At 47.2% G+C, this 16,319-nt stretch overlaps 1 protein-coding gene across 2 annotated transcripts in view; it reads right to left on the bottom strand.

Moving 5' to 3' along the window:
* Positions 1-6,416: 6,416 nt before the first annotated feature.
* SGPP2 (sphingosine-1-phosphate phosphatase 2) overlaps positions 6,417-16,319 on the bottom strand; it is a 19,582-nt gene continuing 9,679 nt past the window's right edge. Inside the window, exons 2-4 of one of the 2 annotated variants that reach the window (XM_017728855.1) lie at positions 14,977-15,156; positions 12,718-12,807; positions 6,417-7,265 (exon numbers count right to left, since the gene is read on the bottom strand). In XM_017728855.1, coding sequence (XP_017584344.1) covers positions 6,723-7,265; positions 12,718-12,807; positions 14,977-15,156 — 813 coding nt within the window. In that variant the 3' untranslated portion in view covers positions 6,417-6,722. The remainder of the gene's footprint in view (positions 7,266-12,717; positions 12,808-14,976; positions 15,157-16,319) is intronic. The other variant, XM_017728856.1, reaches the window with a different exon arrangement.

Here is a 16,319-nt window from a genome sequence, read left to right as displayed (position 1 = left end):
CAGTACATGAGAACCTCTCATGGATCAGGCTTTTCCTTCTAGGTGGCTTTCTGGCAGCAGTTGTGTCACAGCTTGGTGCATTGTGCCTCTGCTCTCTGTTAAACTGAGACGCTCCATCCAGCACAGTGATGCCCGATCCTTCCTTTCTGCAGGAATGTCACCAAGTGGGTGGTCAGCTCAGTACACTGCAGCAGCTCTTGACTGGCTGGCTTGTGGGGCTGGCTGTCCCTCCTTTGCAATATTATAACCATTGCTAATGCTGCTGGCTAACAGCCACCAGTATTTTGTATTAGGCCTATGCACTGTGGCTTCTTTCTGCTGTGAGAGCCAGATGGACCCTGATCCCAGGAGGGGCCTGTCCAGGAGTGGACATCTGGGAGTTGCTGGAGAAGGGTGTCACAATGACTGCCCCACTGAGCAGAAGGATGTGCAGTGGTGAGGTAAGCTTGTAGTTTTACGAGCTGCACAGACCCCTATCACTGGGCCCACAAGGGCTTTTCAATGGCAGCCCCATCAATAATCTCAACAGGTGGGAAGGCAACAGGCAATGCTTTTTGGTGCAAGTGATAATTCAGTATGAAAAATGCACTACAGTTACCCATCTGGAAACCCTATGGTTCCCCTCAGATGGAAGTGTAGATTTTAATTATCTCTGCATGACAGACGTGAAATGAGAATATAGCTATCGCCATACGTTGCATGACTGACTCCGGTGCCCACGGAGAGTGAGAAAACTGCAGCTTACATTTTAAACCTCCCAAGAGATTAGGCAGCTTGGCGTTTGCAGGATCTCTCTCTCCACAATGCCCACACAACTGTAACCAGGCAGGCTTGCAGTGTGGGAAGCAATGTGTAACGCAGATGGAAAGTATTAACCCCCCCTGTTTATTGGTGTGTCATGCATGGGGATTAGGACGACAATAAGGCAGATTTGCATTGCAGCAGAGTGCAGGCATATCTGTGTGCACTAAATATATTTCTCTGCACAAGATTTTCTAACTCTTTGTGTGTCCCAGTTCTCCTGAGAATTTAGCTGTCCTTTGAGTTTAAAAACTAGATTAAGCTGAGACTAAGGGCTTGAGCTGTGGTGGCATGTGTGTGAGGCTTTTAGGGATCTCTTCTTTTTCGTACCATTTGCTCCTGCATTGGCAGCTAAATGCTCCAAAAACACGAGCTTTGTCCCAGGTAGGTACCATTACTTGCTAGAAGTAGACAATGAGAATCAAGAAAATGGTTAAAAAGCCTCTTCAGAGTCCCTGACCCCTCCAGTTAACTGTGGTGCCAGCAGCCTTGCAATGAAATTCAAGCTCTGCTGTAGTGCTGTGCTCAGGATTAACTGTGATTCCTGATGAGTGGGACACTTCATATAAGTCTGGTGTATTTATTGCGAGGCTTTGTCTTTCATAGCTCCAAAGCAATTATGTGGTATTTACAGCCTGCTCATAGCTGTGTGCAGTACTTGAGGTAGTTATCACACAGCTTCATGCTGGAGCCAGCCACTGTGAGCACTGAAATTTGCTTTCATCCTTTGCTGTAGCCATGGGCTCTGGCAAAGGAAACCTTTGCTGCTGGTAGGGACTTCTGAGCAGTTTTTTAACATCTTTTGAACTTGGGTTTTCTTTTTAGACAAGAGTTGGAAGTGGGATTTTTAACTACTGCTCCGCAATTATGGATTACTTTTGGCCTGCTCCTGCTGCCTGTGGGTAATGGGTCATTGCTGGAGATCTGAACACAAGCAGAAAAGGCTGGAGAGCTTTTTGACAGTGACAGAGAGATCAGAGGTGGTTTAGTGTGCTGTCTGGGTGATTGCTGGGTTCATTCTGCTGGACACGAGCTCTGGTTTTGTCCTTGCTGTGCTTTGGTGGTGATTTTCCAAAGAGCAGAACCCTGAGCCAGCCTGGCTGCAGCTCCCGGCACAGGCCCCGGTGCCTGCAGGTCACCCTTGCTATTGCACAAGGGTGTTTATGGAAAGGTGATGCCTGGGACTGTTTCCATCTCCAGGCTGGCACTGTGCTTGCTTGAAATTTAAATCATCCTTGGTTTGGCAGGTGAGTATGGAATAGGCTGAGCAAAAGCGCTGCCAGGAGGTTGCCAGGGGATCATGGCCTGGCACACGCGACACCTCTGACCGCCCGGTGACCTTGAAACCGAGCCTGCTGCCAGGGTGGGGTGGCAGCGGGGTGGCCGTGGGACAGTGGGAAGGTGGGAAGACAGTGAGACAGCAGGGGAAGATCTGACAGGAGCAGGAACTGGCAGCAAGCAAGGGCCTTCCTTTACTCATGGCTTAGCAACTGTGCAAGATCCCACCCACTGCCCAGCTGCACGTCCACCCTGTTCAGAGAGGCACCCATGTTTTCTAACTCTTCCTTGTAACACAGCTGAGAAGGGTCAAAACTGAAACTGAGACTGTTTTCTTCTGTTCCCTAGATTACATCAACTGTATCCAGAAAAGCAAGGCACAAGCTTGCTTGCAATTTTGCATAGGAACTTGGATGGGTTAGGAGACTGGGGTCATGACAAAGTTACTGCTGGAAAATTAAAGCAGGGAAATTCAGTGCTTGCTGCTTTGGTTCCTAATCCCTGCCAAAAAGTGCAATAGCCTTGTGGCGTCTGACAGAGTAGCTGGTTCTGCACTGGGCCACCAGCACACAGAGATGCCCCAGACAGGAGGAAGCCTGGGTTGGCACCACATGCCCAGAAAGCGATTTGCAAAGTAAGCAGGCCAGGAGAGGGCAGCCTCCAGGCAGGACAGAGCTGACTAAGCTAAGAGTGGGGTGCCTGCTACATCCCTCTTGACAGCATAACAAAGGAAACTTGGATTGTCTTGCATCACCCCTCCGGCTGTGGGCAGGCACAGGACGGAGAGCTGTAGCGCTGGACCAGGACAGACAGCACAGACAGTACTGAGAAGAGAACGGCCCAGGCTGTGATACTCTGGAAGTTACCTCCCACTCCATTCACATCAAAAGCAGTGTTTTAGTCTAAAATGCAAGCGTGCTTACTTGAGAGGATTCAGTTGGAGCCTTTGTGTTACAAAGTACAGAACATGGCCAGCAAACCCACCACAAAACCTCATTCTCTACCACCACCCTGGAAATGCAGAGGCATCTTCACTGCAGGGATGAAGAGGTGGGGAGCATTTCCAAAGACAGCAAAGACACACAGAGATCTGTAATGAGGAGCTGGTGCTTCAGGTTAATGAACTACAGAAAGGGTGATGTGTCTCACCTTGTCAGAAGACTTGCCTCTCCAAGCCTGGCCCTGCAGGCGTGTCTGTGGTCCTGTGAGCATCCCATGAGCACAACCTCAGCACAGAGCCCAGCTGACACACCTGCCTAACCCAGCTGGCCCAGGGATGCTGCAGCAATTGGGCTCACCCTGATCAGCTGTGGGCAGGATATGATGCTGAGGGGAGGATGTGGCCCTACCTGGTTTCAAACACACATTTTGACCACAAAACCTTGTTAGGTACCTCAACTAATGCAAAATATTCTGCAGTTCATGAGTTGTCATGCTATCTTTGCACATGTTAAACTGGCTTTCAGTTAACTGTTTAGTCTACTAGAAGTAGATATTGCAGGTGAAGGAGATTCCAGTGGCCAAAAGTCCCCCAGCACCAATTACATGCAACTCACTCATTTCCATTTGCAAGGGTTGTAACAAATAGTGGGGTGGGTGCTTGCACTTGGGAAGCTCTTTTACCTGGGACTCATTGCCTTTACGTCAGTCATTTACAAGTATCAATAGAGGATGCAAAATGAACAGACAGACACCAAACTCTGCAAAATAGGTTTATTTTAAAATTTGAACGAAATAGAATTTGTATTTTTTGCATGAATCACATGCAAGTGAATACTATAAAAATACTTGTGCAGCATTTATATATATTTTATAAAATCTTCATAGCATAAAATAGCTGTGAATCAGAACAGAAATTTTACACATAAAGCTGCATGAATTTCCCTGTCAAACTGTGCCTTTCTCAGGAGTAATTCCAATCCCCAGCTTAAACACTCAGCTTGCTGCTAAGTTTTTTTCTCAATTTTGTGATATGGCCCCTCCTCAGGGCTCTGGTTGTGCATTGCACCTGTGTGTCATGCAGCACTCTTAGCACAAGGGGTTTAAAGGTGTTTTAAACCTGATGGCAGAGCTTCTGTGACAGGAGGGAGAGAGGCTGAGGATGGAACCCCACGGCTATGGTGGCTCACATTCAGCACTCACCTAGGGGCAGGTGTGAGCGGGCATGTGCCCTGCTGAAAGGCTCGCTGGAGCTGTTTGCATGCATGTGTAAAGTCCACACAACCTGTTATGAAACAGTTTATCCACAGCCTGAGCAAATCTAAAACTGGTTAAAATTTCTGCCTGCGTTTCTTCTGGAGATTGATAGCCTGGGTTTAAAGTGGTGCAGCTCTTTCACATGCACACCTTGCTCTCCTCAGACAGAACTCCCAGCCACAGTTTTGGAATTGATTATGTTTATCTAAGCAGTCAATGGATGGCAAAGCACCTCCTTTACATTCTTCAGGTTCATTTTTCTCGCAGCCAGGAAGGCAAGTGGACATGGTTAAAAAGCTGGCTCTCACTGTACATTCTGCCAGGCAAGGCACGGGGGCCATACTTGAAGCTCTGCAGCAATAGCACGGTACATTTTCCTAGCCAAGAAGACCACGTTCAATGCTGTATTTCTCAACAGCTCATTGGTCCAACAGCTGATATATTCTGTTTTAAATAAGCGGCCTGAGTTATAGGGACGACCTTCCTATGGACATGCCGCCCTGCTATTCTGCAAGTGTTGCAGGATGCATGGAAGACCAACTGTAATGCTGTGCAGCAGCAGAAAATGATGGCATCTTATCATTGCCATGCGCTGTAGTCACCAGAGTCACTACTCAGCTCCTTCCACAACGCAGTTTATGGATGCTACTTGTCACCTCTGCACGACAGGAAGGACTTTTTCCTTTGCCCTAGCCAGGAAAACTAAATCAGAGTTAAACAGTCTGAGTTCAAGCCGGAATGCTGTGGTAATAACTCTGCTCAGTTGTTTGTAGGCAAAGTATCCTTTAGTGGAGGCTTTCTTATTAATATCCAAGGTAACTTTGTTGCAAAGCACATTAAACATTTTATGTTAGATTTTCCTTCTCTTTTACATTTTGTGGTTTTTTTGTTTTTTTTTTTTATTGTAATAATGAGTAAAACCATCCCCACAGAACTAGCCTGGTCTGGCAGTGCCATCAGAAGACACTATGAGCTCTGCCCAACGATGGCACTTTGCTCTTGGCTGGACACCTCTCTCCCCACCCCACCAGCTGCTTTTTCCCCGATGCCCCAAACCTGAGCCTTTCCTTAGCTTGCTCTGCTGCTTCAGGAGCAGCCCTCAGCTGAGCAGGTACAGGCCTGCTCCCCAGCAACCCCAGCTCCACAGGAAACCAGCCATTGCTGCTGCTCTGGCAGGCATTTTGGCTGTGTGCTTGTCATTTTCAGTTGCCTGGGGGAAGCGTGTCTAGTTATGGGACACAGTGGGGACACAGTGGGGTCGGTGATTTCTAACCCAAAGTTATCTGTGCACAGGCCTTCCCAGGACTCTTCCAGGTCAGATATTTCAGGTCAGTTATTTTGGGTTTGTGTGGCAAGGGCATGGTAGTGGCGGGGGGGAGCTACAAGCATTGCTTCTCTCAGAAGGTGCCAGAACCAATGTGTCCAACAGAACCAATGCCAGCCAGCTCCCAGACAGATCCACTGAGCCCATCTGTGACAGTAGCAGCACCTCTGGGATAACAGTTAAGATGGGAGGAAAAACCTGCTCCGCTGCAGGCAGAGAGAGGAGTGAAGGTACGGGAGGGAAACAACTCTGCAGACACCAAGACCACAGAAGGAAGAGGAAGAGGTGCTCTGGGTGCCAGAGCAGAGACTCCCCTGCAGCCCATGGTGCAGCCCATGGTGCAGCCCATGGAGAGGTAGCTGTGCCCCTGCAGCCCATGGAGGTCCATGGGGAATGGAGATCCACCTGCAATCAGTGGAGGACCCCACACTGGAGCAGGGTAATGCCATAAGAAGGGTGTGAGAAGTCCACACTAGAACAGGCTCCTGGGTGGGACTTGTGACCCCTCAGCGGACACATGCTGGATGAAGAACTGTAGCCCATGGGAAAAATTCACTTTGGAGATGTTTTTGGAGAGCTGTCTTGTCTGGGAGGGATCCCACGCTGGAGCAGGGGAGGAGTGTGAGGAGTCCTATCCCTGAGGAGGAAGGAGCAGCAGAAGCAATGATGAACTGACTGTAACCTCCATTCCCATCCCCCTGTGATGGTGGGTGGGAGGAGGTAGAGAATTCAGGAGGGAAATTGGGCCTAGAAAGAAGGGAGGGGTAGGTGGAAGGTAGTTTTAATGTTTGGTTTTATTTCTTATTATCCTATTCTGATTAATTTGGTAATAAATTAAACATTTCCCCAAGTCGAGTCTGTTTTGCCTGTGACAGTAAAACTGCTGAGTGATCTCCCCCTGCCCTTGTCTCGAGCCATGATCCTCTCATTATACTTTCTCTCCCTGGAGAGAGGGGAGTGATAGAGCAGCTTTGGTGAGCACCCGGCATCCAGCCAGAGCGAAACCCACCACACCAGTGCAGAAAGGCACAAAACACTTTTCGGTCAAGGCACCAGCCTGGACTGAGTTATTGTGTCCCCGAAGCACGGGTGCCGCAGGTGGCTCGGTGAGGAGGAGCTGTGCTCACATCAGTCCCAGCAGCTCATGCAGCAGCGGCACAATCACGGTGGCTGTGAAGCCAACGGTGGAGTACGTCACAAACTTATAGGGCACTTCCACTTCCAGGCGTCTCTGGGCTTCCAGGTCACGGATGGGGAACTTGTACCGATAGCCCAGCAAGCCAAGGACCACGCTCTTCATGACCCAGCGTGTCAGCAGGACAACCAAGATCCCTACGAAGAACCTGGCTAGCACGAGCACCATGGTACTGGTGACCAGAGGAAATCCAGGCTGAAAACTTTTGCTGGTGTAGGCTGGAGCAGCATACTGGTTGTTTAACCAAAATCCCACAGTTGCTCCAGCTGCTGCTCCTAAGATAGTAGTGGTGTCTCCCCTGGTAGGGCTGTAATAGTCTAGTTTGGGGTAGTTGTAACATAAGACAAGAGGCACAACTATGGAAAACAGTGGGCAGAAGGGGCTGGTTAAGAGCAAGTGATCTATCGTGTCCCATGCAGGATACAAGAGCATGAGCAGCACAGCCGAAATCAGTGCTCCACCGATCACATCCTGTAAATAAATCACATTTAATAGGCTTTGTGAGATCTGGAAGGTAAACTGGGTATTTGGGTGATCATAAAAGACCAGTATCTGCATTGGTGGGGCCCAGTAGTGGAGGAACGCCCTGAATTCAGTGATGCCATTACCTCCATGCAGGGACAACCTGAAGCCTGTGCTAAATAAAACGTGACAGTCCATGAACCTAACCTTAGCTTATGCATAAGCATGTGTCTGTGGACACACATTCTCCTCCTCATCTGCTCTCATGTTTTGAGGGCATTCCCCACCAATTCTCCACCTCAGAAAAGGCACCTGCACAACTCCATCTCAGGGACAATATTGCAGTGAGCTGCCTTCACACAAACCCTTTCCCTCCCATAACCCTACAAGCGATTTCATCACATCAGTGTGATTATCCCTTGCTTGCTTTGCATAAAGGGGAAGATGCTGTCCTTTGTCAGAGACAGGTTCCCATCCCAGGAACACAAGCTCCAGGGATGGAAAGTGCAGAGCTGTGGGACATGGTGCATGTGCCATGGTTTCTGCCAGCAGTGGGAGGGAGGCACCTCCAGGCAGGGATACAGCAAGGAGAAATTTGTTGCCCAAGTCTCTGAAATCCGGTTTCCAGTACAGTGCCCAAAGCAAGCACATAGTTAAACCCTAATTTATTAACAGAGGCAAAGAAGGTGTTTTGAGAACTTGATTGTTGTCAGCCACAAAGCTGAGAAAGGAGACAGGAGGTAACCCCTAACAAAAGCCATCTGTATGAGAGCAGCCAGGTAAAAAACAATAAAACAAGTTTCCCCACGCTGCCCTTCCAGTGTCACAAGAGGCAGCAGTGTTAGAACAGCCACAAAATGCTCTGCAAAAGCTGAAGTTAGTCACAGACAGGAATGTCCTCTTCTAAGATTGTATCTTTTTCACGAGTCATGGCAGCTGACTACTACCATGCTTGGTCACAGTCTGAAAATTATTTATGTGAACTTCACTTTGAGCTAGGCAGGAATGAGGGGACTTTTTCACAACAGAAATATTTAATGACTTTCTGGTAAATGCATGACTACTGTGTGGCTGAACTTCAGCTGTTTACAACGTGCATTAGAGTCACAGAACATTTGGTTTTAAGCAAGTCCTACAGCCATTGTGCATATTCCTAATACAAATTTCCATTTATTCCTTCATCCAAAACATGAGGCTAGCCATGGGAATACACAAACTTGTCTAGGATGTAAAATACCATTATGTGTCAATGTTTCACAGTAATTCATGTTTTGATATCAATTCTTAGATGATACCTTTACACACAAAACATGTTTTGGCCCAACACTAAGTAACTGCCTCAACACAAAAGAGCTGAGGGCTGCTCCCAGCACCAATGCTCAGAAATCCTATCCCCGCTCTGTACCTCCATTTCCCACCCAGCTGTTTGTCCACCTCATGTTAGAAGAAAAAGTCCTTGATACAGTTGATCAAGGTGATCAAGGAGCAAAACTCAAAAGCTGTTCACATGCTTTTCTGTTTCAATTAAAGAAATGTAACCAAACATTAATATTCCCTCATGAAAACTTTGCTCAGGTTTACCCAGATTTAGTCAGATTTGACTGCAGCAGTTCCTAACCCAGCTCCAAACAGTCCCTACCTACAAACCTGGTTAGAGTTTTCTGAACTTTATTATCCTCCCATTCAGCCCCAGTACAGTAACATGGCTCCTAGAGGTTTCAAGCAGGACCCAGACAATCAGCTCTGCCCCTGACCAGTGGCACTGTACCGGTGGTCTCCAAACTGGGTGCACCAGGCAACCCTTTGGGCTGGGGGGAGAACATACTTTCTGCACCACTCATCAGTAAAACAACATATACGCATTTTTTAAAAGTAGTGCTTATTTCATCCTTATCTTATGTTTATTAGAGTATATTTTGTATGTGTTTTATAATGTATGTATTGGTACAGTAGTACATGTATACAATTTGTAAGTAAATATATATATACATATGTATAGGGGGTGCATATTCAGATTTTTTTTACTGAACAAAAAGTTTGGAGGCCAGTGGTTTATTCTGTTTTTTCCCCTATCCACCAATATGTGGGCTTCTCATTTTGGAAATTCCTCACTAGAAGCTGCTGGAGAGCTCAGCACATGCCATGGCTGTCTGTGGTGACTCCTTTCAGTCCTGATGTGCATGGGCAGGTTTGATCTTTTGAACACCCAGAGGAAGTGGGCAAGATCCACAACAACACCTACATTTAGCAGTGCAGAATGAATTATTTCCCCCCTTGCCTGCTAAACTAAGGAGAAGATGGGAAGAGGAAAGATGGCTCTGATTTCTGCGAGAAAAGCTGCTTTTGTGGACTCTCCCTGCTGTGTCCCCCGGAGCAGGACCTGAGTTTTCCCCGGGGGTGGAGCTGCTTTAGCACTCCCAGGAAGCACATTCTTGCCTGTCTGCCTGTGTAAACAGATTAGCGTCTCGCCAAGCCTGCAATTATCAAGGAATTTTTAAATAAAGGCAGGCACGGGATTTTGCTCAAGGTGCAGTACTACCAGCAAAACTTAAAACCTCCTGTTGCCCTGCTGGGATGCTCCAGCTGCCTCAGCACAGATGAGTCCTCCCCAGACTCCGTCTACCTCCCCTAAAGCCCCTCCGCTGCTATGCAGCTCAGCTCTGCTCCCACACAGTGCCAAATATCTGCTTCCCTGATATTGCCAATCCAAGCAAAAATAACACTTTTCCTATTCTGCGTTTTTTTAAGTTCCTCTACATTTTCATTTAGTGTGAGACACTGTTCACTCTCCTAAACAGAAATATCTTACTTGGTTTCCACTCCTAAGGGTTACTTTATTTCATCCCCCAAGGACTGTACTACACAGCGTGTGAAGTACTGTGAATGCGCTGTGTGTTTATCAGCTTTAAAATATTTAAGATAATTTCAGGATTAATGGTAGCGTGAAAAAGCCTGAAATACAGCCCGTCAAAGGGGCAGGGTGGGAGCTCCAGAACACTACCTCCAGCAATAAATGCATCAACACGGAATGGGTATATCTCAGGGGCAAAAAAGTGACCATGCTGGCCAGCACAGGGCATTATTGCTTGTAACTCAGGGTAGCTGCAGTGCCAGTGAGGTTCTCACATCAGTTGTAGCTCTGGAGGGAATGGCTCCAGCAGCTGTGAGATAGGAAAACTTGTTCACTGCATTGAGGCAGGGACCAAAAATTGGGCCAATGTTTTAAATGGAAAGCAAAGTAATATTTTCTAAAATACGGCTCTCTGGGGAAAGAAAGCAAACAACAACTACCAGTCATATCGTCTCCAATTGTTTTTTTGTTTCTCAAAAATAACCTGTAAAAACCCACAGATTCACTGCTTCAAAATGTGTCCAAATTTTTACTTTTTTTTACTTTGCCTTTTCCAGGTAACTCCAGATCCCCTCTTTACCAGGTCCTCAGACTCCATCATTTAAGACGTAAAAGAAAGGACTCTGCCTTTCCCCTGTTTTTACACACACACAGGATATTCTGATGTTGAGGTGGTGGAGAAGGGTAGTTGTAACTAAATTACCTGTCAGCAGTGCAAGTGCATTACTGACACCCCTTTTCCCTGAGCTCTGGTACAGCTGGAAGGATGCAGATAGCTCCCCATAGCAGCTGACTGTCTCCCCAGAAAGTCTTTAATGGTAACATCTCTTCTACTGACATGACTGTGCTTTCTGATACCACTCCTCGTTCAAAAGCAAGGCCAGCAGTGCTGAAATGCAGACAGATTTGTAGAGCTGAGACTACAGCAGATGAGCTTCTGCAACAGAGCTGCAGGAAAGCACAATGCAACTGTCCTTGTCACTCCTCCTCTGGTACCTCAAACAGGAAAAATCAGTTACACCAAGTCCATGGATATTTGTTACCCATTTCTTTGCTTTATTAAAATGCTATGACCACTTAATACATAATTATATTCTTTCTTTTAAGGCCTCAGTTAAATATCCAGAGGCTCTTTGAGCCAATGGCTTGGCTGGGCACTGCTGTGCCTTAGCCCTATGACATCACAGCTCAGGGCAGGACCCATCCCACAAAAGGTCAGAAACAGCTCTGAACTGCAATTCTTCCCCAAAGAACCATCACTGCAGGTGGGACAGCAGAGCCCGTCATTGTGGGTGACAAGCTGCTGCTGCAGAGAGAGGGGTTGCATGTGGCAGCCATGGTCACTGGGCCTTTCCCCAGCTCCATCCTCACCATGGCACACATGGGGTGAAGACCCCAGCCAAGGACATTTGCCCTTTTGAGAGGCAGCATTGCTCACACTTCAGCTAAGAAGCTTTTTTTAAATTTTATTTTACAGCTCTTTCCTATCATGTCAAAAGCACAAAGGACTTTTTCTTCTTTACCCTAAAATCCATCTCAATTTAGAGGGGTCTTTCATTATGATGGCCAGCAAGAGAAGTATGCAAAGAATTTTTACTGATTGACTTAATGTCAGTAGCAAAGAAAGGGTGTCTGCAGCTTCGATGTAAGATATTGTTTTGATCCACTGGGCCTGAAAGGGAAGGTCAGGCTATATTTTATAGCTAACCTTAATCTCATGAGGGCTCCCTTTCTTACAGTTATCAAGTCTCATTACAAACCTAATTATTACTTAGTAAAAAAGATTCAATTTTTTATGCATATGCAACTAACAACACATATCAAACTCCTGTGGGGAAATAGCCAGGAGTTTTTGTCCATACTTGGGAAGCTGGGCCACCCTTTTGACCACTATATATAACAAATCAATAAAGTTTCCTCTTGTCAGGAAAGAACCAGCTATCACAGGCACACTGAAATCTGTTCCTAAAGCAGGACTGATGTCTCTAAGCAACTGTGCCCAGCAAGTCTATCATATAAAGTCACCGATATTTTATGATTATTTTCAAAGTATTTGTGCATCTCAGTCCCTTAAGAATTAATTTCCTTCCGGCTGAAAACAAGAAACTTGTCATAATATTTTTAAGTGCCTTGTGCCTGTATGGTGACAGGAGACCTGCTGCTGCCCAGCCCCTCCAGGGCAGCTCACTTGTGACTCACCAACCTGCAATTCCTCCCCGGCACTCCCAGTCTAAACCAGCCCCGAGCATTTCTCGCTGAAAACAGTGATACTATTGCACAAAGGGCTTAGCTAAGGAGCAGCGTCAGTTGCCCAAGTGCATTCCTCGCAATTAAAATTTCGAAATGGAGAGCTCCAACTGAGATGCCACCCTGACCTCACCCGGCTCCTCAGCCCACGCACACCGCAGCCTCCCCATGCTATAAACTTCCTGCGGACTCAAATATCAATAGCCCGAGGGTTTCCTCACAGCTCCTTTGAATGCTCAGCCTGAAATTCAGTGGCACAACTCATCTACTCTTGTAGGGGCAGACCAAGGCACGTCATGTATCACTTGAAGAGTGGGAGATGGGAGTTGCTGTAGGAAAGCAGAGCTGGAGGCACATCCTTACCAGGAGTGTGTGCATCCCTGTGTAGAGCCTACTCAGACACACCAACGTTGAAAACACAAACGCTGCTACCAGGCCAAGCTCGAATGGATACTGTGAAAAGGGAAAAAAATAAGTTAAATACACACATTACACCAAGCAGTTGGACTGACATAAGGATCTCATGCGAGAAGCGGCTCCTGAGTTGTACTTTCCCCAAGAGATTAACGTGACCTGAGACAAGACACCTCCCCCCCCGCCCCAGTCAACATGCAACCCTGCTAGAAGGTCATTTCATTAGCTGTGGTGCCTGCTTTTGGAAGATCTGGTCTCAGTGTGGGGAAGTATGGGAAATAGATGGTATTTGCAGAATTGTTCCCTACAATACCTATCTGCAAAAACCATGTTAGTGTTAAAGAGCTTAAGAAAAAAGGCACAGCATGCTGTACAAGCCATGCCTGAGGTAGCACTGCAGTCTCAGCTCAGCCAAGGGGATTGTGACAGCTGCGGAGTCTGACCAGAAGTGTGATCAATAGTCCTCGAGCCGTGGGCTGAGTGGGAAGAATCAATGTCTGGGCTGAAACCACAGTCCAGCTATTAGAGCAGTCAGGACTGCTCTTCCCTGTGACACTTAAAGATTTAGTCATCTTATGAAGGTGTTTTTGCTTAATGCCCTCTCTGAGTAGCCTACAAACATGGAAAGATGCATTTAAATAAATCAACATTTAAAAAGGAAAAAAAAACCTATTTGGTAAAGAATAAGCTTAACATATTAGCCCTTAATGCACTCATTCAAATCCTGAAACTGAGTGGGCTGCTGGGCTCCTTTCAGTCCATAAGGGAGATCTTTTGTAAAAAAATAAACCAACTCAAAATATAAACAAATGCAATTAATTCATCCAATTTGACACAAAGTCTCCATCTTCTGCCAGAAGCTGACGACTGGCCAGGGTGGCCACAGATCAGCACAAAAATGCTTCTGTGGAAATTCTAAGCGTAACAACTCTCTTCTGACCCTTTTCCCCAGCATACTCCAGCCCCCTGAATAGACAGCTCAGACCCAGCTGCAGATATCGCTCCCAGTTCGTAAAACACTAATTTTCCTGATTTCTCTAAGCCTTTGGAGCACTTACACCCACTTGACTCCTCCCTCAGCAGGCAGCCTGGGAGCTAGTCCAGATCAGTAATTGATGATTAGGGCAGCTTGAGAAGATAGCAGCATAATGTACTGGGAGATTTTTTCATCTTAATAGAGGCAATTAAACAATTTAATTATTTGACAGCAGCTTTATTGTTTCGTGGCAGTTTCCAAGAAGCACAAGACAGCCTGTGAAGAGCTGCATGTCCCACTGGGCACCTGCAGATTGAGGAGGAGAAGGTGATGCTGACCAGGTCTTCTTGGAAGCTCTGACACATGGGAGGATCTGGCCTTCCAGGACTGATAAATATTCCCTCTTATGGCTCCTTGTCCCCATTCCACTGTCAAGCTGCTCTGACCAGTTACCACACAGGGAGCAGGAGCCCTCTTGGTTATATGGGTTTATTCCTTGAGGGGGCTAAGAAACATTGTTAAATACAATGCAGCCAGGAAGTTATTATTGCTAGAGGACAGGAAACACATGCTTGGATTCATAAAACAGAATGAAAATAATCATCATGGAGAAATGAGTTTTCAGGAAATAAACCTCTTAGAAAGATGGTGAGGAAAAATGAGACTTCCCCAAGCAGCCCACAGCTCCAGTGCAGCGAAGTTGCTGTTATTTCTCTGACAGCAGGCTTTCCAGTCATGCTGTGTGCTGTTAGTCTAACCCAGGCTAGGGCCAGGGGATTTCCAAGGATGCTTTTCCTTTCATACAGAAACCAGGTGACACAGAGCTCCTTTGGTTGCCCTGGGAGCCAGCATGTCCCAACGTGCAGCATTGACTTGGTGGGCATGGGGTGAGCACAAAATGCTGGCACCTTCCCTCCACGGTCACCCCACGTGCAAAAACACAGTGGACCCACCACACCACAGCAGGGGAGTGCAGCCTGACAGCAGCTCCGAGAGGAGTCTGTGCAAAAGAAAGGATATTTCCACTAAATTTTTTTCTGTGTCTGTAATTGACCAGCCACAGGTAAGCACAGAAAAGAATACGCATCTGTGAAAATAAATGCAGAGCTCCTCTGGAAGTGGCAACAGCTTTGGATTTGCAAGCTTTATGTGGCTTACTGGAAGCAGACACGCTTTTTTTTTTTTTAATATATTTTCTTTTTCTTCTTTTGTTTTCTTTTTGTACCCCCTACCTTGTACTGGTTTGTGGTTGCAATGAAAAAGGAGAAGGAGATGGCTGTAGCTGCCATGGCGTGGGTGGACGGCATCCCATACTCTGCATTCGTCCTCATCTCCAGCTTCACGACAGGTGGTGACAGGGGCCGAGGCCACTTCAGGATGTCCTTGGAGACCTGGCCTATGTACATCACTATCTGGGGACAGGCAAGGCCACAGGGCTGTCAGTCAGCACAGGCAATCCCCATGCAGCCCACCCAAGAACCACCTGCATTTCAGTGCTTTTTCCTGCAGAATCCACCCCTCCAAGTGCAGAATTTATCCCCTGAATTATTAAAGGGGTTTCCATTAGCTCAGTCAGTGAAGGAAGCAGTGGTTTTGCTGCACTGTGTGGTAACCTGAGCAGAAGTGGGACCAAGAGGAGGGTTGGCTGATGAGATTCAGCAACACAGGACAGTGTGAGACAGACAGCTGGCTCCCACCCCATGCCAGAGAAGTTTAAGTTTCCTCCCTAACCCTCCCAACCCCTCTCCTGTAAGAAAACTGTTGTAAGAGAAATTTTTCCACCCCCACCTTTGAATCACTGCCTTGCCCAGCTGTGTCCAGCACCAGCTCCCCTATTCCCAGCAGCTCCCACTGCACCAGGTGCTGCAGGAGCCCTGCTGGGATGCACCACCTCTGTGGTTATTAAATGACAACCTTGGCATCGTTGCAGAGGCAGCAGAGGGAAAACTGGACAAGCAACATGAGGTACCAGTTCTCCTGCCTAACTCCCCAGTAAAGGGCTTTTATTCCCTGCCTGGGACACCAGAGGCTTAAGCGAGGGCTCCATTAATTAGCTCCCAAGCACAGCAACACGGTACTTTTGGGGGAAGTGTTGCATTCTCAGGTCAGCAAGGGAAGTAGAGGCAAGAGGCAATGCTATCCAGTATCCCTGAGAGGTGCTGCCCATCCAGCCACGCCCAGGACATCCTTGGCTCCTTAGCACCCTCTTCCTGAAGGCAGCAGGCTCTCAGCATCCACAGTGGCAAGATCTGAGAAAAGTTAGCCAGGCTGTCCTGTAGGATGTATTTGCTTTCTGTTGTAACCCTCCTCCCCCTTTAGATAATTGTCATGGGTTAGCAAAGCATAGTCTCAGAAGTGATGTTTTTGCAAAGGGGTGCTTACAGCTTCTTCTGTGACCTGACAGAACCTATCAGATGGCCAGTTTGAATATGGACAATTTTTTAAGCCACTTAAAATTGTGACTGCCTCTGTGATCCACACTTAAGAATAGACAAACCCCAGGCAGAGTGCTCTCGTTTCCAGTGCTGGGACAGGTGGCTGCGGGCCCCATGTGGGGGCCGGCGGGCCCAGCCCA

Source organism: Corvus brachyrhynchos, unplaced genomic scaffold (assembly GCF_000691975.1).
Source record: "Corvus brachyrhynchos isolate BGI_N302 unplaced genomic scaffold, ASM69197v1 scaffold223, whole genome shotgun sequence".
Taxonomy (NCBI): Eukaryota; Metazoa; Chordata; class Aves; order Passeriformes; family Corvidae; genus Corvus; species Corvus brachyrhynchos.
The sequence above is the reverse complement of the archived record's forward strand: the minus strand, read 5'-3'. Positions and strand labels throughout refer to the sequence as shown.